Source organism: Miniopterus schreibersii, assembly GCF_964146895.1.
Source record: "Miniopterus schreibersii genome assembly, chromosome: 2".
In the NCBI taxonomy this organism is placed as follows: domain Eukaryota; kingdom Metazoa; phylum Chordata; class Mammalia; order Chiroptera; family Miniopteridae; genus Miniopterus; species Miniopterus schreibersii.
Window position 1 is genome coordinate 172,308,657 of NC_138102.1, and position 16,590 is coordinate 172,325,246.

At 39.7% G+C, this 16,590-nt stretch overlaps 1 protein-coding gene across 6 annotated transcripts in view; it reads right to left on the reverse strand.

Moving 5' to 3' along the window:
* Nucleotides 1-16,590, reverse strand: part of ANKS1B (ankyrin repeat and sterile alpha motif domain containing 1B) — a 694,015-nt gene that overhangs the window by 490,675 nt on the left and 186,750 nt on the right. For all 6 annotated transcript variants that reach the window (XR_013998185.1, XM_081128690.1, XM_081128688.1 and 3 more), the window contains exon 11: nucleotides 4,735-4,871. Coding sequence is in view for 5 of the 6 variants with exons in the window: in XM_081128690.1 (XP_080984816.1) it covers nucleotides 4,735-4,871 (137 nt within the window). In the remaining variant the exon portion in view is untranslated. The remainder of the gene's footprint in view (nucleotides 1-4,734; nucleotides 4,872-16,590) is intronic.

Sequence of the window (16,590 nt, forward strand, 5' to 3'; positions counted from 1 at the left end):
TCTATGCATAATTGCCCTGCAGTCACAGCAGTAAAATAATAATAATAATAATAATAATAATAATAATAATAATAATAATATCTAAAGTCTAGGAAAAAAAGAAATAAGATCATTATTCTCAGATGACAAGAGAGAACCATTAAAAATTATTTTTAAAAGGAATTACTATAACTTTTAAGTAAAATTACCCAGGTGGCAGGATATAAGGACATGAGGATTATATAAAACTCAGTGGCATTTCTGTATACCAACAATGAACAACTGAAAAGTGACAGTAACAAATAATACCAAAGCATTAAGTCAACTCAATGAGGAGAGCCTTTTTCCATGTAGGAAAAAATAAATAAACCTCAACTCTTACCTCACACTCTACAAAAACAATTTGAGTAGATAATAAAACTAAATGTAAAAGCCAGAACCAGAAAGCATCTAGAAAAATTATAGGAGGACATATTCACAACCTGGACAAAACACAAAAAGCACTAACCATGAAAGAAGAAATTGATAAACTGGATCTCACCAAAATTAAAATATTCTGTTCATCTAAAGCCACCATTAAAAAATAAAGTAGGCAAATCACAAACTAGAAAAAAACAGTTGCAGTGCATAAAACTAACAAAGAACCCATATCTTTTGGATTACGGGAGATTTGTAAAGAATTAGCACAAATCAACAATTAGAAAATTGAACAACCCATTAAAGAGACTTGAACAGACACTTCTCAAAAGAACATATAAGAATGGTCAATGACCACAGGAAAAGGTGCACCAGGAAAATGCAAATTAAAACCATAACGAGAAATCTTTTCACACCCTTAAGAATCACTAAAATAAAAAAATTTAAAAAGCCTAATATACCAAATGTTCACAAGACTGGAGAAACTAAAATGCTCACACATTTCTGATGGGGGTTATACAATGAAGCAAGCAGTTTGGAAAACTCTTGGCAAGTTTCTTATAAAGTTAGCTACTCATCTGCCCTATGACCCAACAAGTCCACTCTTTGTCATCTATATGAAAACATGTCTATAAAAAACCTTTAACACATGAGTATTCACAGCATATCCATCCATAGCCAACAACAGGAAACAGCACAGTATTAAGCAACAGGACAGTGGATAAACAAATTATATCAAATTAATCCAATGGAATATTAGCAAAAAAGAACAAGTGAATCCCCAAAACATTATGTCCAGTGAGACAAGTCAGACATTGACATATTCAAAATACACACACACTGTAGGATTGCATTTATGTAAAGCCCAAGAGCAGGCAATCCTAATCTACAGTGATAAAAATCAGAAAGAAGCTCCCTCTGAGGTAGGATTTGGGGCAATTGATGGGAAAGAGCCACAAGGCAACTTTGGGGGGTGATGTCAATGTCCTTTATCTTGCTTTGAGTGGAGTTATACCTAGATATACAATGGTCAAAATTCATCAAACTGAATTTCCTTCTTCAATTAGTGAGAAATAAAGATGCTTCGCCAGGAAAACATAAAAAAGAAAAACCCATTACAAATAACATAACTATTTAGTAGAAAGAAGAAAAGGTATATGAATAGGCCTACCTAAAATTTTATGTCAAAGGTACCATTTTTTCAAGTTTAAAAATAATTTTATTTTCAAGTATAAATAAATGACCCCAGCCTTGTGACTTCATCCTAATAGAGAAACTCAGCCTTGTGGGCTAATATACTGGAGAAAAACAAAGTGAAACCAGAAGTATATAAATATTTCAGTCTCTATGAGTTGAAAATAGAATGTTTCACAATCTGAAAAACGTTAAGGCATGAAAGAGTCCAAAGGAGCAAAGGCAAAAAGATCGAACACGGGATGGGGAACTAACAGCTGTGACTTAGCGAGCTACTAAATACACCAAATAAAATCAAACTCAACAAAACACTGCAAAGGCTGTAGCTTCCAAGTAATTAACGCAGTAATCAGAAGCCTGCGGCGTATAATCAGCCCTACCACCTACTTAATGCAAGGAGGCCTTGGTTACAAATGGATACGCTCCATGTATAGGGAGAGCTATGGAGAGCAGACCAGACAAAGGCCTGCCAAAGGGGAAAGTGACCCAACTGAACTTGCTCTGCGTAGTACCTACTTACAGTAAGTGAGATGAAGGTTATGTTTTTCTTTCTCATCAATTCTGTATCATTCTCACGATAAGACTGAACACAGGCAACGCCCATGCAAAGAAATGTCAATTCTTGAATACGGGTAGCACTTAGGCTTTTATTGTCAAGGCTCCTCACCAGTTTTAAGAGTGAAATGATCACTTCGACCATGTTATTAATTTCTAATTAGTAAATTGAAAAAGTGTTTTCATAGCCACAGGTCAATCTAACTTCACATTTCTTGCATTTCCAGATAGAAAGCCAGAGCTGGCAAACACTTAGAGGATTAAACTTGTGATGAAAATACAGGCTCTTATAGAAGCTAACCGACAAGTATCTGCCCTTTGGAGCAGTTAGCTCTTGACTGTGCTTCATCCCTCGCACACCTGTGACTTGTCAGAACACACCAGGGAGTCCCCCGTTCTATCCATCCAGCTGTCCTCCACCCACACTTCCCAGTGTCCAAACCCTCTCCCGAAACCACATATCCTACCCCAATTCCCCCTCATAATTACTTCCACTGCAATCGTCTGCTCCCTGTGCTCCACAATGACTGAGGAGTCCCAGGAGATCAGGGGTCATGGGGAGAAATAATTAATGCACCGAAGTCTCTGGGGTGAAAAGAAAAGTAGCCCAACCGAGGTTATATTCTTTCCCAATTCTATAGCTTAGCAGTGATTGTTCTATTACGTAGATACTTACAGGCTGCATTGGTTCTCATTTAAATACCATAATTCCTACTTTCCTGACTTTCTTCATTTTTCCCCTCTTTAAATCATCACTATAATTGCTAAGAAAGGATAATGGAGTCAGTTACCTTCATAAACATTTAATAACAGACAGAGCTGAGGAAAGAGCCAAGGTGGAATCCGTGGCTTTAATACTACCCCTGGTTTTCTTCAAGGTTTACCAAAATAAACTCATCTAAAATAAACCTGTAAAGAAGGATTTATGGAGGAAGCTTCCTTAGTGTTGCTTAGATTACAGATATGTAGAAAGTAATCTGTTTTTCATTCACTGAATTCCCAAATGCCTTTGCGTTAGAAAATTTACGTTGGTCTTCTAAAAGTAAGTATGTTTATTAATGGATCTTATTAACTTATATATAGGACAATCTCCTCCCGAAGGAGCTAAAAATGCCAGAAATGTAATAGCAGCACAGTAACACCAGAAACAGCTTCATATAATGAGAGAGCCGATGACAATAAACGTGGCATTTAGCATCTAAATCTGAGGTTAATGAGGTTATTTCTTGAAGCAAATGAACTAGATGAAATTTCCCTGGAGAGGAAGAAAGGGTTTTTGAGGACATTTTTTCTCCTCTGTGTACTGGGACACTGTGTAAAATGTGACTGTGTCTAACTGACCCCGAAACTATAGGTTCCTCATAAAGATGTCAAGTTGTACAACCTCGTGAGGATTCGTCTAACCTCTGAACAGGACGGAAGGAGACACTATTATACGACAGGAAGGCCAGGGACTTCAAACCCGCTGTCCCTCGGCCCCTTGGGAGGGCCAGCACCCTTCTCTGTAGCACCAGCATAAACATCCCCTTGGAACTCATGAAGGTTAAAGGAAACAATTGATCTGAAAGTGCTGTATAAACTGAGGCGGGGGCTAAAGTTTAAATGCCATTTCACTGATGAGAATGAAGGTTATAATAAAAATCACCTGACACAGGTGACACTAAAGAAGATACGCTACTGAGGAAATCGTGGCTCATTCACAACGGAACGGCCTTCAAGGACACATTTGCTCCGCGAGGGATTTGTTCACACGCTCCATCTAAGTAGATGGTGAAAGGCATTGGCTGGATCCAGAGTCGCCCTCTCCTGGGTTTTAGAGGCCCATTGAGAGCCAGGCAGGTTTAAACGCCGCCAAGCCCACGCTCCGGACTCTTCTGTTGGCAGCAATATCATGCTAACAGCTTTGTAAGCGCTATTTTCAATGAACTGTCGCAGAACAGCTTGTCCCTCCCAGTGATATTTCTAAAGCTTGCCTGCAAACCGCCTACTGGGAAGAACAACTGAAAGAGGAGAGGGAAGAGAGAGGAAGTCCTACAGACAAAGGACAGGGATGGGACAGAGAAGGCAGGGTAGAGGGCCACCAGCTGGGCGGGAGTGAGCCGGAGGCAAGCCGGGAGTATGGGACCCAGGCAGAACCCAGCAGAAAGCAGAAGGAACAGGGCAGTTACAGAAAACATATAGAAACAACTGGGGCCAGAGGAGGGGGGAGCAAATTTACAACGCAGCGCGGTCAGAGACGGGGACAAAAGGAGCGGGAGATGCCAGAAAACATGGGACGGCTCAGCCACTGCAGCGCAGTTATTAAAATGTTATGCGAGGAAGGCGGCGTGAAATAAATAGCCCTTTTCCTAAGCATCGCTTGTGTTTGTCGTGGAATATACAAATTCATTTTTCCAAAAGCTAATACAGATTTCAATGTCTTTCATCAGCTCCAAGGGAAGAAAACATCCTGTTCGAAGGCCCTGCGTTTAACCTAAAAATCAATTTCCATATCATAAAATCGGACAGGCATTGCAGTGTGAGCTTTGCATGCACCGGTTCGAAAGCAAAATACATTTTAGTGCAGATAATGTCATTCTGGGCACTTACCTGGGGTCGAATAACTTTTACAATATTTTTGAGGGCAGTGTCGGGGGATGGAGGTGAGCAGTCAGGCGTTGGGCCTGTGGAACTGTTTCTATGGTTACTAGTTCCTGGAGCAGTAATTGCTACCTCAGAGGCATTATCTGCGAATAAAAATAGAACTGCCATGAACCTAATCACTCAGTTTACCTTTTAAGACTAGAAATTAGTTAGTGAGCATGAATTGAGATTTCAACTTAAAACTGGTATGAATTACGAGATCACATGGAGGAATATGCTCTGCAGAATATTTTAAAGATAATGTTTATTGACTGATTTGTTTTCTGTTAGAATGATTATCAGCCCCTGGAGTAGTATCCCAAGAAGGAAGAGTATTATTATTCAATTAATAATGATAGATTATTAATTATAAATTACAGCATAGCAATTAAGACTGTCACTGTTAGATGAATGGCTAAAGCCTTACCTTAACTAAAAAAGAACATGACTTCTTATATTATTGGACTAAGTTTTCTCCATAAACTTTCAAATGGGTATTGAGCTTTATTAAAGTAGATGTTTCCTATCTCCTTGATTCATAAAACCCACACTCAAGCCTCCTCAAAGCACTTTTCCATGAAATCCCTCCAGCTATAGAAAAAGTATCTCAGTGAATTAACCTTGCTGAGAAACTGACATTTGTGCAAAAACGGTTTTATAATGGATACAAGCACAAAACTATTACCCTCCCAGATAAACATATCTTCCTATACGGTCAAAACTAAATGAATGAAATTTCAAAAAATCTAAATTAGTCTTCCCTTATGGCGACTATTTTGAGCTAAGAGGAGATAAAGAAAGTGACATCTTCAAAATCAGCAACACATGTAACATTTTCTTAAGTTTATATGAAAACAAAATAACATCAAGGATGTAGTTTGGAATGTTTAAAAGACTTGGAAAAAGATGATAAATGTTTTATAAATAACTTCTGCTAGCACAAAGAGAAGTTATATTATTTTAACAACAATTTGGCAACCCTCTATGGCTCTTTATGGAAACTATTGCAAGTTCAAATCTGCAAAAACTGTATTTCCTGTTATATTTTTAATCAGTTCCCAATACTTTTCTGACCTAGACAGCTGAAATGATGCAAAAGACTGAGACTGTGAATTGTGGATAGACCAGCAAATCTCTGTTTCATGCCCAGGGTCTACAGTTCCAAGTGAAAAGCAACAATTTAGGAAGGCACCTCTCGCTCATAAAAAGCGAGGTTATAAAAACTCTACCCACCACATAAAAATATAATTCAGTCTCCTGGGAATCCGGGCATGGGCTTGTGAAAAACACAAGTGTGGCACACTGAATTAAATAGATCCTTCATTAAATACGTCTTAAAGGTATCCAGAGCTCACTCTTGACTTCAACTTAATGGATGAGGTGGGAATGAGCATCTCAAGAATAAGCAGGTTTGTGTGGGTGGCCTTCCGAGTAGAACAGAGTAGTATGAGAAATTATTGAAACAGAGACAAAACACCCATCAGCAAGACGATGACAAAGATGCCCTGATTCTCTCTGATTTGTCCATTCCTTCTTTCATTCATTCGACCCTACATCTAAAAACATTTACTTGGGGGCATGTATGTCAGTTATTACGTTTCGTTCTAAGGATAAATTTAAAAGAATCTCTAGCCAGGGATAAATAGGTGGAGCACAGGGGATTTTTAGGATAGTAAAACTGTTCTGTATGATGCTATAATGGTGGGCATATGTCGTTTTAATCTGTCCAAACCCATAGAATGTGCACCACGAAGAGTGAATCCTAATGCAAACCATGGGCTTTGGGTGATAATGATGTTTCAGTGTAGGTCCGTTGATTGTATCAAAGGTACCCCTCTGGTTGAGGCTGTTGATTAGTGGGGGAGGCTGTGCCCACGTTGAGGCAGAGTGAATACAGGAACTGTCTGTATTTCTACTCAATTTTGCTGTGAACCTACAACTGCTCTAAAAATGTGTGCATATAAAATGAAAAAACACACATGAAAAATAACTAGCATGTTACAGGCACAGAGTATAGGTTTAATAAATCTGAGTTTTGTTTTTCCCTATGAAACCAAATAGCATCCGAATTAAAAATAAAATATGGAAGTTGAAAGAAAATCCAGAGGGGGAAAGCAAAAGAATAGTTAGTAATTTTTTTTGTAGATAATACATCTAGAATAATGACTGTGAGTCATTGGGAGGATTTGAGACCAGTCCCTTTAAGCTATTAACACAAATTGGTAGGGACAGAATTTAATTCTGGGAATAAGGAATGACCCATTGGGGGATGATTTACTGCAAGGGCTGGCCCCGTTGACTGCCTTGGCATCAAAGCCAGAAAAACTGCCGGGTATACCATGCAGACTGTAAGGCAAAAGCGTATGAATGTTTCTCATAAGTAATTCAATCCATAGTACAAGACAGTGCATAATACAGCACTAAATTATTCAGAAAAGACTATAAGTGCCTCCATCTTCTGAATCCCTGATCTGTACCATTACACTGATAATTTGATTTTATACTACCCCGCATTGTTCATTGTCTCTTCTAGACTAGATTCTATTTTCTCAGAGACTTCTATTTCCCTTATCCCCTCCACAGCTCCTAGCTCAATGCAATCCTTTAAAAATACTAAGTGAAATAAAGTGAATAAAGTAAAACCTGTGTGTCAACGGCAACCATCACAATAGCCTTAATTACATGGAGGAGGGTGACCTGGCTTTTATAATTTAGGGTCCTTTTAGAGAAAATCCGAATGAAAATCCGACAGAACACACAAGCGTCTTATGAAACCCATTTGTTCCTTAAAATAGCCTTTATTATATTATTTATTTTAAAAGTACCAATTATCCAGTGGTCTTTATAAAACGACAGTCTGTGTCGAAGATAGTTTTGCATGATCAACCTACATCTCACACCTGCAGCTACAAAACCCTGCTGATGAAAATGAAATGAGGTGTGTAAAAACTGCTTAGAGAAAATTACTGAATATATTGCAATCTTCGGCTGGAATAAGAAACTTATCGTCTCGTCAGAGTCCCTTACCACGCATAAGGCCATGCATTATGAGTGTCAGTTTCCTCTATGATAATAACCTTAGGAAAAAACCTTCGAGTTTACTTGAGCTTTTAGAGGAAAAGCATTGTATGAATACAAAATAACTCATGGGCAGTGTTCCAGTGCAGAATTTTAACATTCTCTAGCATGTACAGAGCAGTTAAAGGACACCAGAGACCTTGTTAGCTGCTGTGTAGCTGACAAATAGGACTGAGATTACTTCTGGCTGGAGATTCAGGGCCGGTGTCATGGATCAGGCAGTGACTAAGGAGGCCTCTGAGAGATTAGTGAAATTTAGGCATGAAGGAATGGGTGGAAAGGGCATTCCAAGAGTTCCAATGAGAAAAAAGCAGAGAGACTGGAAAGAGTTAGGCATACTGGTGGAATAAGAAAGAGTTCGGTTTGAATAAAATATAATACTCATGGGAAATAAAACTAAGAAAGGGAGGCGCCATATACTATGAATTAGGGCTTTGGAATCAGACAACCATAAAGGGCAATCCTGGCATATTCAATCTCAGTTTCCTCATCTGTGAAACAGTATTTTCTCATAGTATCATAAGAATAAATGAGGTGTCTGTGTATGTAGGCGTGTTTAACATATTGCCTGGCACATAGTAGGTGCTCAAATAAAAGTAGCTATTATCATATGTAGTAATAACAATAATAAATATAAGTAGATAGGTGGCTTAAGGTGTTTTTGTGGGAAGTCCTGAATGTAACACTAAGTAATCGTCAAGTAAGTATTTAATAATTATTAGTCTAGCAATTCATGAAGTACAATTTTTAATTTTGGCCTTAAGTCAGGAGTCAGAAAACTATTTTTGCAAGGGCCAGATAGTTTGTATTTTAAGCTCTGTAGGCTTTATGATCTCCATCATAACTACTCAACTCTGCTGTTGTAGCACGAAAGCAGCCACAGACAACATGTAAGCAGATGGATGGGGCTATGTACCAAGAAAGCTTTATTTACAAAAACAAGTGGGGACCAGATAGCTTGTGGAACCATCATAGTACCCGTCACTATAAAAGTAGAAATGTACTTATCATTTATACAAAAATAAAGTATATAAAGTATATTTAACACAAGGGCCATGCCTTGTCCACATTAAGTGTTCAAAACATGCTCATTGGATGGATAAATAAATAAATTAATAACCAAACGAATCTTTGTATTTTAAAATAACTTTGTTTTAGTAATGGGACATGGCCATCATTTCTGGGACAGGCAGTATAAAAATCATAAGCAAAATAGTCTAAATATCTTCTGTTTCGATATTTCCAGTGAGAAAGTGCTCACTATGTAATAGCTGAGGAAGTTAATATTTAACAATTGTTTTTAGAGTATTATTTAATATTACAAATAGTCATTACATTTTTACTTTCTCCTAGCAATGTGTGGTTTGTTTTTAAGAATTAGCAATTCTTTGAAATATGTTGAAAACTGAAACACTTAAACTTTCATTACTGTTCCCACAACAGCGATACATATTTCATGGTCTTGACCAAGCAGCTACTGGACCAGATAAAATGCATGGTGGGCAGCTTCTAGGATGGGCCTCACTGGTCCCTCCCTGCCTCATGGCATTCATGTCTTTGTTAAATTCTCACCCCCAGAGAGTGGACCGAACTTGTTGATGAGCTTCTAACAAATAAAAACAGAAGGATGAGATATTACTCCTAGGGCTAAGTTATAAACAGGCTGCAGCTTCTGTCTTGGGTGTGTCATCTCGAGCTCTCCCTCTCTAAGGTATCTTACACTAAAGAAAGCAAGTACCACACTGTGCACAGCCTTTTGGAGAGGCCCCCATAGCATGGCAAGGAACTGAAACCCTCAGTTCAATAGCCCATCTGGAACCAAAATTTGTCAACAGCCACATGAGTCAGCTTGGAAGTGGATCCTTGCGGCTTGGTCAAGCCTGGAGATGACTGCATTTCACAGAGAGCCTGAAACCAGAGCCACCCACCTAAATTCCTCTTGGATTCCTAACCCACAAAAACTCTGACATAATAAATATTTGCTGTTTTCAGCCACATGCTTTAGAGTAATTTTCCCTGTGTGCACATATACAATATAGTTCTGAAAGTATATTTGTCATGTAAATTAAATATGTGCTGAGCATTTCATGGAATTGGTGATCTTTACTCAAAATGTCAAAAAGTTCTAGGAAAACTGGATGGAAATCACCACCTATATAGAGTTTTGCTTGAAATCTACATTAGTCAGGAACCCATATTTACTTTGGTCATCTGGTATTTTGGTATAAAATGTAGCGACAAATTAGTCTTATTTATTATTAATATCTGAATTTATATTTCCCTTGATTTGCTACTATGCTCTTCAAGTTATGTGAATACTCATGATGATAGACTTCACACATTGTTTATTGTATTCAATTACAACTTGTTTAGGTAACAAACAAAGCAGCACATCATTCTGGGCCTTCTCAACCTTATAGATTTGGGTCATTTTTCTAAGAACAATGAGAAAATAGTAAGTCACTAAAAGTTTTGAATCAGAGTGACACATTCAGACTTGCGATTTAAAGATTACTTTGGCTGCAACATAAATAATAAATTCAAGGAAGGCAAATAGGACAATTAATTTGTTATTATTAAAGTAATCCAGAAGAGTGGTTGGTGAAGGTAGAGATTAAGAGAAGATAGATTTGAGGGACAGTTGGGGATATAAAATAAGTTCCAGAATTACCCTCACCCTCCTACCTATTACAGGTAAGAACTATAAGAACTGGTGACTGGTTGAATATAGGAATTGATGGAGATGGAGATGGCAAGGAAGTCCAGGTTTCTGAAGTCAGGTAAGTGATTAAATCATTTACTGAGATAAGAAACCCTGCATGAAGAACAAATCTGAGGGGAAAGATAGGAGCTTAGTTTTGGACATGTTAGGATTGAGGTGCCTTTGAGACACACAGGTGAAGATATTCAGTAGACAGTGGATGGATGGATGGATGGATGGATGGATGGATGGATGGATGGATGGATGGATAAATGAATAGATGGTGGATAAATGAATAGATGGATGGAAGGATGCATGACTGGATGGATGGATGGATGGATGGATGGATGGATGGATGGATGGATGGATAGATAGGTGGGTGGATGAATAGATGGATGGACAGAATGAAGAATGGATTAATCTGGAGTTGAGAGAAGTGGTCTGGACTGGAAAGAAGTATTTGGGAGTCCTTAGCATGTTGGTTGTAACAGAAACTATACTGTGGATGAGGTCACTTAACAGAGAAAAGTAAAAAGAATAGGGAGGACTTTGTCTGAGCCTTGAGGAGCTCCCAACTTTTATAACTTTCAGAAAAATGTCAGCTGTCATGGAGGATGTTAACAAAGTTCCATCTGATGGCTTCAATTTTCTTTATTAATTAAAATATGAGAACATATGCTGAGAGTGAGTGACAAGGTTGGAAAAAGTATCAGAGGTTTGAGGAGAGTAAAGGAGAGGAAGAGTGGAAGGCCTGCTTCAATTTGGTGAGCATGAATTATGATTAAGGAATGTTAACTTCATTACTATAGATATAGCCTGACATTGTAGGAGAAACTCTGTTCCACAAGATACCATAAATGGCATCATAAAAATCCCATATCCTCGACAAAATCACTTTAATGAGTTTGCTGTATTTTTAAAAATATTTTTCTACAATTCATGTTATTCATATAGCTATAAGTAAAATTGGTCTGAGGGAAAAGAGTATAATTTTGTTTAGGATGTTGTTTTCCACATAAAGCCAAATTCCACCCATTTGAGCAAACTGAGATGACTCCATTTTCAAACTGGCCCACTGTCCATATGGGTAGAAGAGCAAACCTACAGGATTTGGCTGCAGGCACTGGTGCCCTGGTCTCCTCTCTTTGCCCCTCTATAAACTAACATTGGGTTAAAATTTTACCGAGTACCAGTCTGCTTTAATAAGTGGCTAAGACAGCACTGAGTGCAGAACAAATGCCAAGTAAATAATTGCTGTTTGATAAAAATGGTTCTTATCAGCAAGGCCAGTATTTGTATGTAAAAGAATGATTCCAGGGGGCTTAAAAATATTTGCTCTCTTAAATGAGTTACACATACCCACAGCAATTATGTTGACATTACTCACTTGCTAAGCAGAGACAAACATTAGTCCTGGTCCAGTCTGAATCCTTTTCATTTCAAAATTTTGGCATTAAAATTCAAAAAGCTTCACCATTTCACAAAACATTTCGGTATAAAAAAGTTACAGAATCACCATCACAACCCCGTATTCCAGGATATTGGGGGAAGTGTAGTGGGGGAGGGGAGGATGATTCACCAGATGACCTTTTCCTTTCAGGGTGACCACAGCCAGCAAGCGCGTTAGCAAACTGAATGGAGGTCGCCGAGATCCACACCACCCTGGAGCGCGGCTATGATTGTGTCCTTTATCAGAGACCATCTATTCTCTTCCAACAAGATTGGAAAGAGACTTCACTGGTGGTGTTGTAAATTGCTCATTAATCAAAATGGATTTATTGAGCATCCATAGTGTGCAAAGCCTGTACTAAGTGATTCAAAATAACAGGTTGCCTAGTTACCATAAAATAGAAAAATTCCCCTGTGAAGGTTTAAATTAAATGAAAGGCAGATAAGAAATCATTATCTCTGATGGTATCTGACAATTTCATAAGGGCTTTTTCTGTCATTACAGCCATTTTCTTTTAAAGATAATATTCATTCATTCATTCATTCACTCATTTGGTTATGCTACTGAGTCACCACTGTGATTATATATGTTGTATCAGGAAAAATTGCAGTGGTGATTTTGCAACAGGGGAAAATATGACTCAATATTGACTGCATAAACACGAGTCTCAGCAAATTACCAAGGGAGTACTGGACTTCTGCTGTCCTTTATTTAAGGAGCCTCGTACTACAGAGCAAGGCCTTGACTCCGTCTGAAATCTGTAGTCACTGAGGCATTAGCTAAGATGCCCCTTGGGAAGAGCGTCCCTTGTTTTCTGGGTGAACTGCACAATTGTGTTGAATACAGATTTACTAATAAGTTGCTTCATATTTAAATTAAACCAGTAGACATGCTGGATTTTTTTTCTTGTGGTCAGGATGAGATATATTTTGTACTAGCTCATCTAATTAATAAACAAGAGAGCCCACAGGAAGGTAACTAACATGCATACTTAATTGTGATTTTCTGAGAAACTACATATTCTGTATCTGTGAAGGACACTGCCGGTCACAGCTAAGCCCCTCAGGGTGCTTAGCCTCAGAGATGAGCAGGCCAGGCAGAGTCTGTGCTCACAGCCCCAGGCATCCTCAGTCACCCCTCCATTCTCTGCAGCACCGAGTTTGTGTGCTTAGTTTTGGTCCCCGTATTCATTCTCGAGAGCTGCTGCAACAGAGTACTCCTAACTGGCTGCCTTAAACAACACAGGCGTATTTTGTCACAGTTCTGGAGGCTAGACGCCTGGAATCAAGGCTTTGGCAGGGCTGGTTCCTCCCAGGGCTGTGAGAGAGGGGGCTCTGCCACAGGCTCTCTCCTTGGCTTGTCAGTGGCCGTCTCACCCTGTGCCTCTCCACATCATCTTTGCTCTTTGCATGTCTCCTGTGTACCAACTTCCCCCTTTATGTAAGGACACCTGTCGTGTTGGATTAGGGCTCATCTGATGACTCTGCTTTAACTTGATGATCTGTATAAAGACCCTATCTCCAAATTCTCCAAATGCAGTCACATTCTGAGGTACTAGGAGTTAGGGTTCCCAAAACAAAGGAGGGGGGCACAACTCAACCCTAAAAGACCCTCTAAAGACCTGGTCATTCCTTCATCATATCAGTCTCCTATCTCTTCCCTTCTCTCTCCCCGCCTCTCTCTCCTCTCCATCTCTCCCCCTCTCTTCTTTTTCTCTCCCCGCCCCCCCCATAAGCTTCAGAATGCACCTCCTGTGTGTGTAGAAATGCCCATTTTTTCTGTAAACTTAAGCCATGTTACCCAACACAGTTAACCAAAAACTATAAAACACATTCCCTAAGATGTAACATTTTAGTTCCTGTGGCTACTTATTTCACAAATGGGGGAATCCCTACAGCAGGATCCCTTCACTCTCAGCTTTGTCACCCCTTCCCTCTCTGGCTGGCACTGGATTTGTCCTGGTCACCATCATTTCCTGCTGAGACTGCGCACTGATCTCACTGCCTCTAGCCTCATCTCTGTCCAATATATTCCGCCACATTGCTTCCAGAGAGATCGTTCCGAAACAAAAACCTATCACGTCACATCCCCACTTAGAGTCTGTCAGTGGTTCGCCCCTGCTGTCAGGTAAAATCCAAACTTCTGCATGTCACTTCTTGTTCTGTTATACATACATCTTCCCCACAGCATCCTATGCTCTAACCATGCTGAGCTGGGCATAGCCTCTGAATGCATTATGTTCTCCATGCGACACACTGCTCCCTGGCCTGGAGAGCCATGCCAGTCCCGACCACCCACCCAACTCTTCCTTCCCTGAGGCTCGGATCAGGCAGCACCTCCCCGATGAGCTTCCACTCACTCTCTCTCTCCCACCGTATGCTCACCTCTCTCGTTGCACTTATTACCCTTGACTTTAACACACTCTAAGCTCCTAAATGTCAAGACTCGCACTTTTCACTGTTTCCCCTGCAACATGTAGCACAATATCTAGAACACGAGAGGCACTCAATAAACGTATATTGAGTGGATGAGCAACTGTAGGGTAGCAAACTGGTTCTTTACCCACCCAGGGCAATCTGAGTGCCTTTAAAAGACTCAGGCGCCTCAAGAGATGTCTCTGTACCCAAAAGTCCTACTTCCAGTCAATAAATGACTTAGTAACAAAGGAAAAACATCAGTAGCTCCAAAAAGGCAGTACTTCCCTGAGTTCATCAGCTTAGTTAGTTGGCCCTGAGGGTACAAGGAAAACTAGGGGCAAGGCATCACAGAGTGAGAGACTTGGAAAAAATTGGATCCACGCAAAACCTAAGCTATAGGCCAGTGGAGTCAACAGAGAAAAAAGATACCAACTGCTTCCCCATGCAGGCAGAGGACAGCCCAGTCGATGCTCTCCTCACCCTGCGATGGTGCTCATGGAGGCAAATTCCGTGGAGTTCCAGGTAAGGCCCATCTATAATTGGAACAGAAGCCACTCTGACTTGTATTCATCTCTATTCCTAACACTAAATGGATTTCTTCCACTTTAATACTGGATTCCCTCACCTCTGGAATTCACAATCATAGCCCAAAGTGCACAGATGACTAACGATTATGAATGAAGCCTGGGTCAGGTGAGCAAGCTGGTTCTTTCATGCTGAATCCAGATGACTGAACACAACTGGGGAAAATCATATCCATGCAAACGGATTGTCATCCCACTTAAAAAAATAACAACCACCACCAACTCAGGCACTGTGGGATTTTGTATTTTCTAAATGTGGCTACAAGAGTATATTCTTATAATGTAGCTTGAGAAAAATTTTTCCTTAAAGGGGTGGGTGGGGATTAAATTCCCTCCACTTAAATAAAGGCAGCCTCTTGACTGCAACAGAAGTGATGTTACCTTCTGAGGCTAAGTCATTTAATGCAATAGAGCTCTGCCTCATTCCCTAAGGGTGCTTGCTCTTAGTACCCCATCACATACCACGAGGAAGTCCAAGCAGGCCATGTCAGCCATATGAATAAAGACTGACCTTGAGAACAGATCCTCCATCCCCTAGTGGAGTTGCCACAGTTGATATCACTTGGGGCAGAAAGAAGCTACCCCCACCAAGCCCTCTCCAAATTGCAGATTTATAAGCAAAATAAATGACTGTTGTTTCAACTTACTAAGTGTTGAGGTGGTTTGGTATGCAGCAATCAATAACAAGAACAGCCCGACTGGTGTGGCTCAGTGGTTGAGCATCAGTCTATGCACCAAGAGGTCACCGGTTCAATTCCTGGTAGGTCACATGCCCGGGTAGCAGGCTCCATCCCCAGTGGGGAGCCTACAGGAGGCAGCTGATCAATGTTTCTCTCTCATCAATGTTTCTATCTCTCTGTCTCCCTTCCTCTTTCTCTAAAATCAATAAACATATTATTAAAAATAATAAGAAGAAGAACAGATTTTGATTCTTGGAAATTGTATGCTGCCATAAGAAAAATCTAAAACAAGTGGCATTAACTTGGTGACTGGGCAGCACGCACAAGCTGGAAGGGCCTCCAAGTGAGTGACTATGAAAAGCTAAATAGCCTTTAGGAGAGGATTCGAGGAAGCCCAAAGAGCTATAAGAAAGCAGTTGGTAAAGGCTTAAAGGACAGCAAATGTAATTGGAGGCTCAAAGCAAGAATTCATTTGCCATGTTGTAGCATAAAGTTTGGCAACATTGACATCTGCGGTAACATGGAAAATAGAAACTGAACCAAATGAACTCTATAATCTAGCTAAGGAGATTTCTAGCAGAATATTTAAAGAATAACTTAGCTTCTGGCTGCCTATGATAAAATGTAGAAAGAACTGAAGAGTCGCCTGCTAAATTCAAAGGAGCCAGGCATTTCTGGGGATAAAAACAAAACTGGTTTCTTATTTCCAGCTGCTACAAATGGGGAAAAAAGATCTCAAATTAGGAAAGCCAATGATCAACTCTGGGTGGGACGACAAGGTCTCACCCAGGTGGAGCCACATAGAAACATGAAGCCAAACAGAAAGACCCTTTAAGGATTTTTTTTTTTTTTTTACTTTTTAAAAAAATATATCTTTTTTGATTTCAGAGAGAGGAAGGGAGAGGGAGAGAGA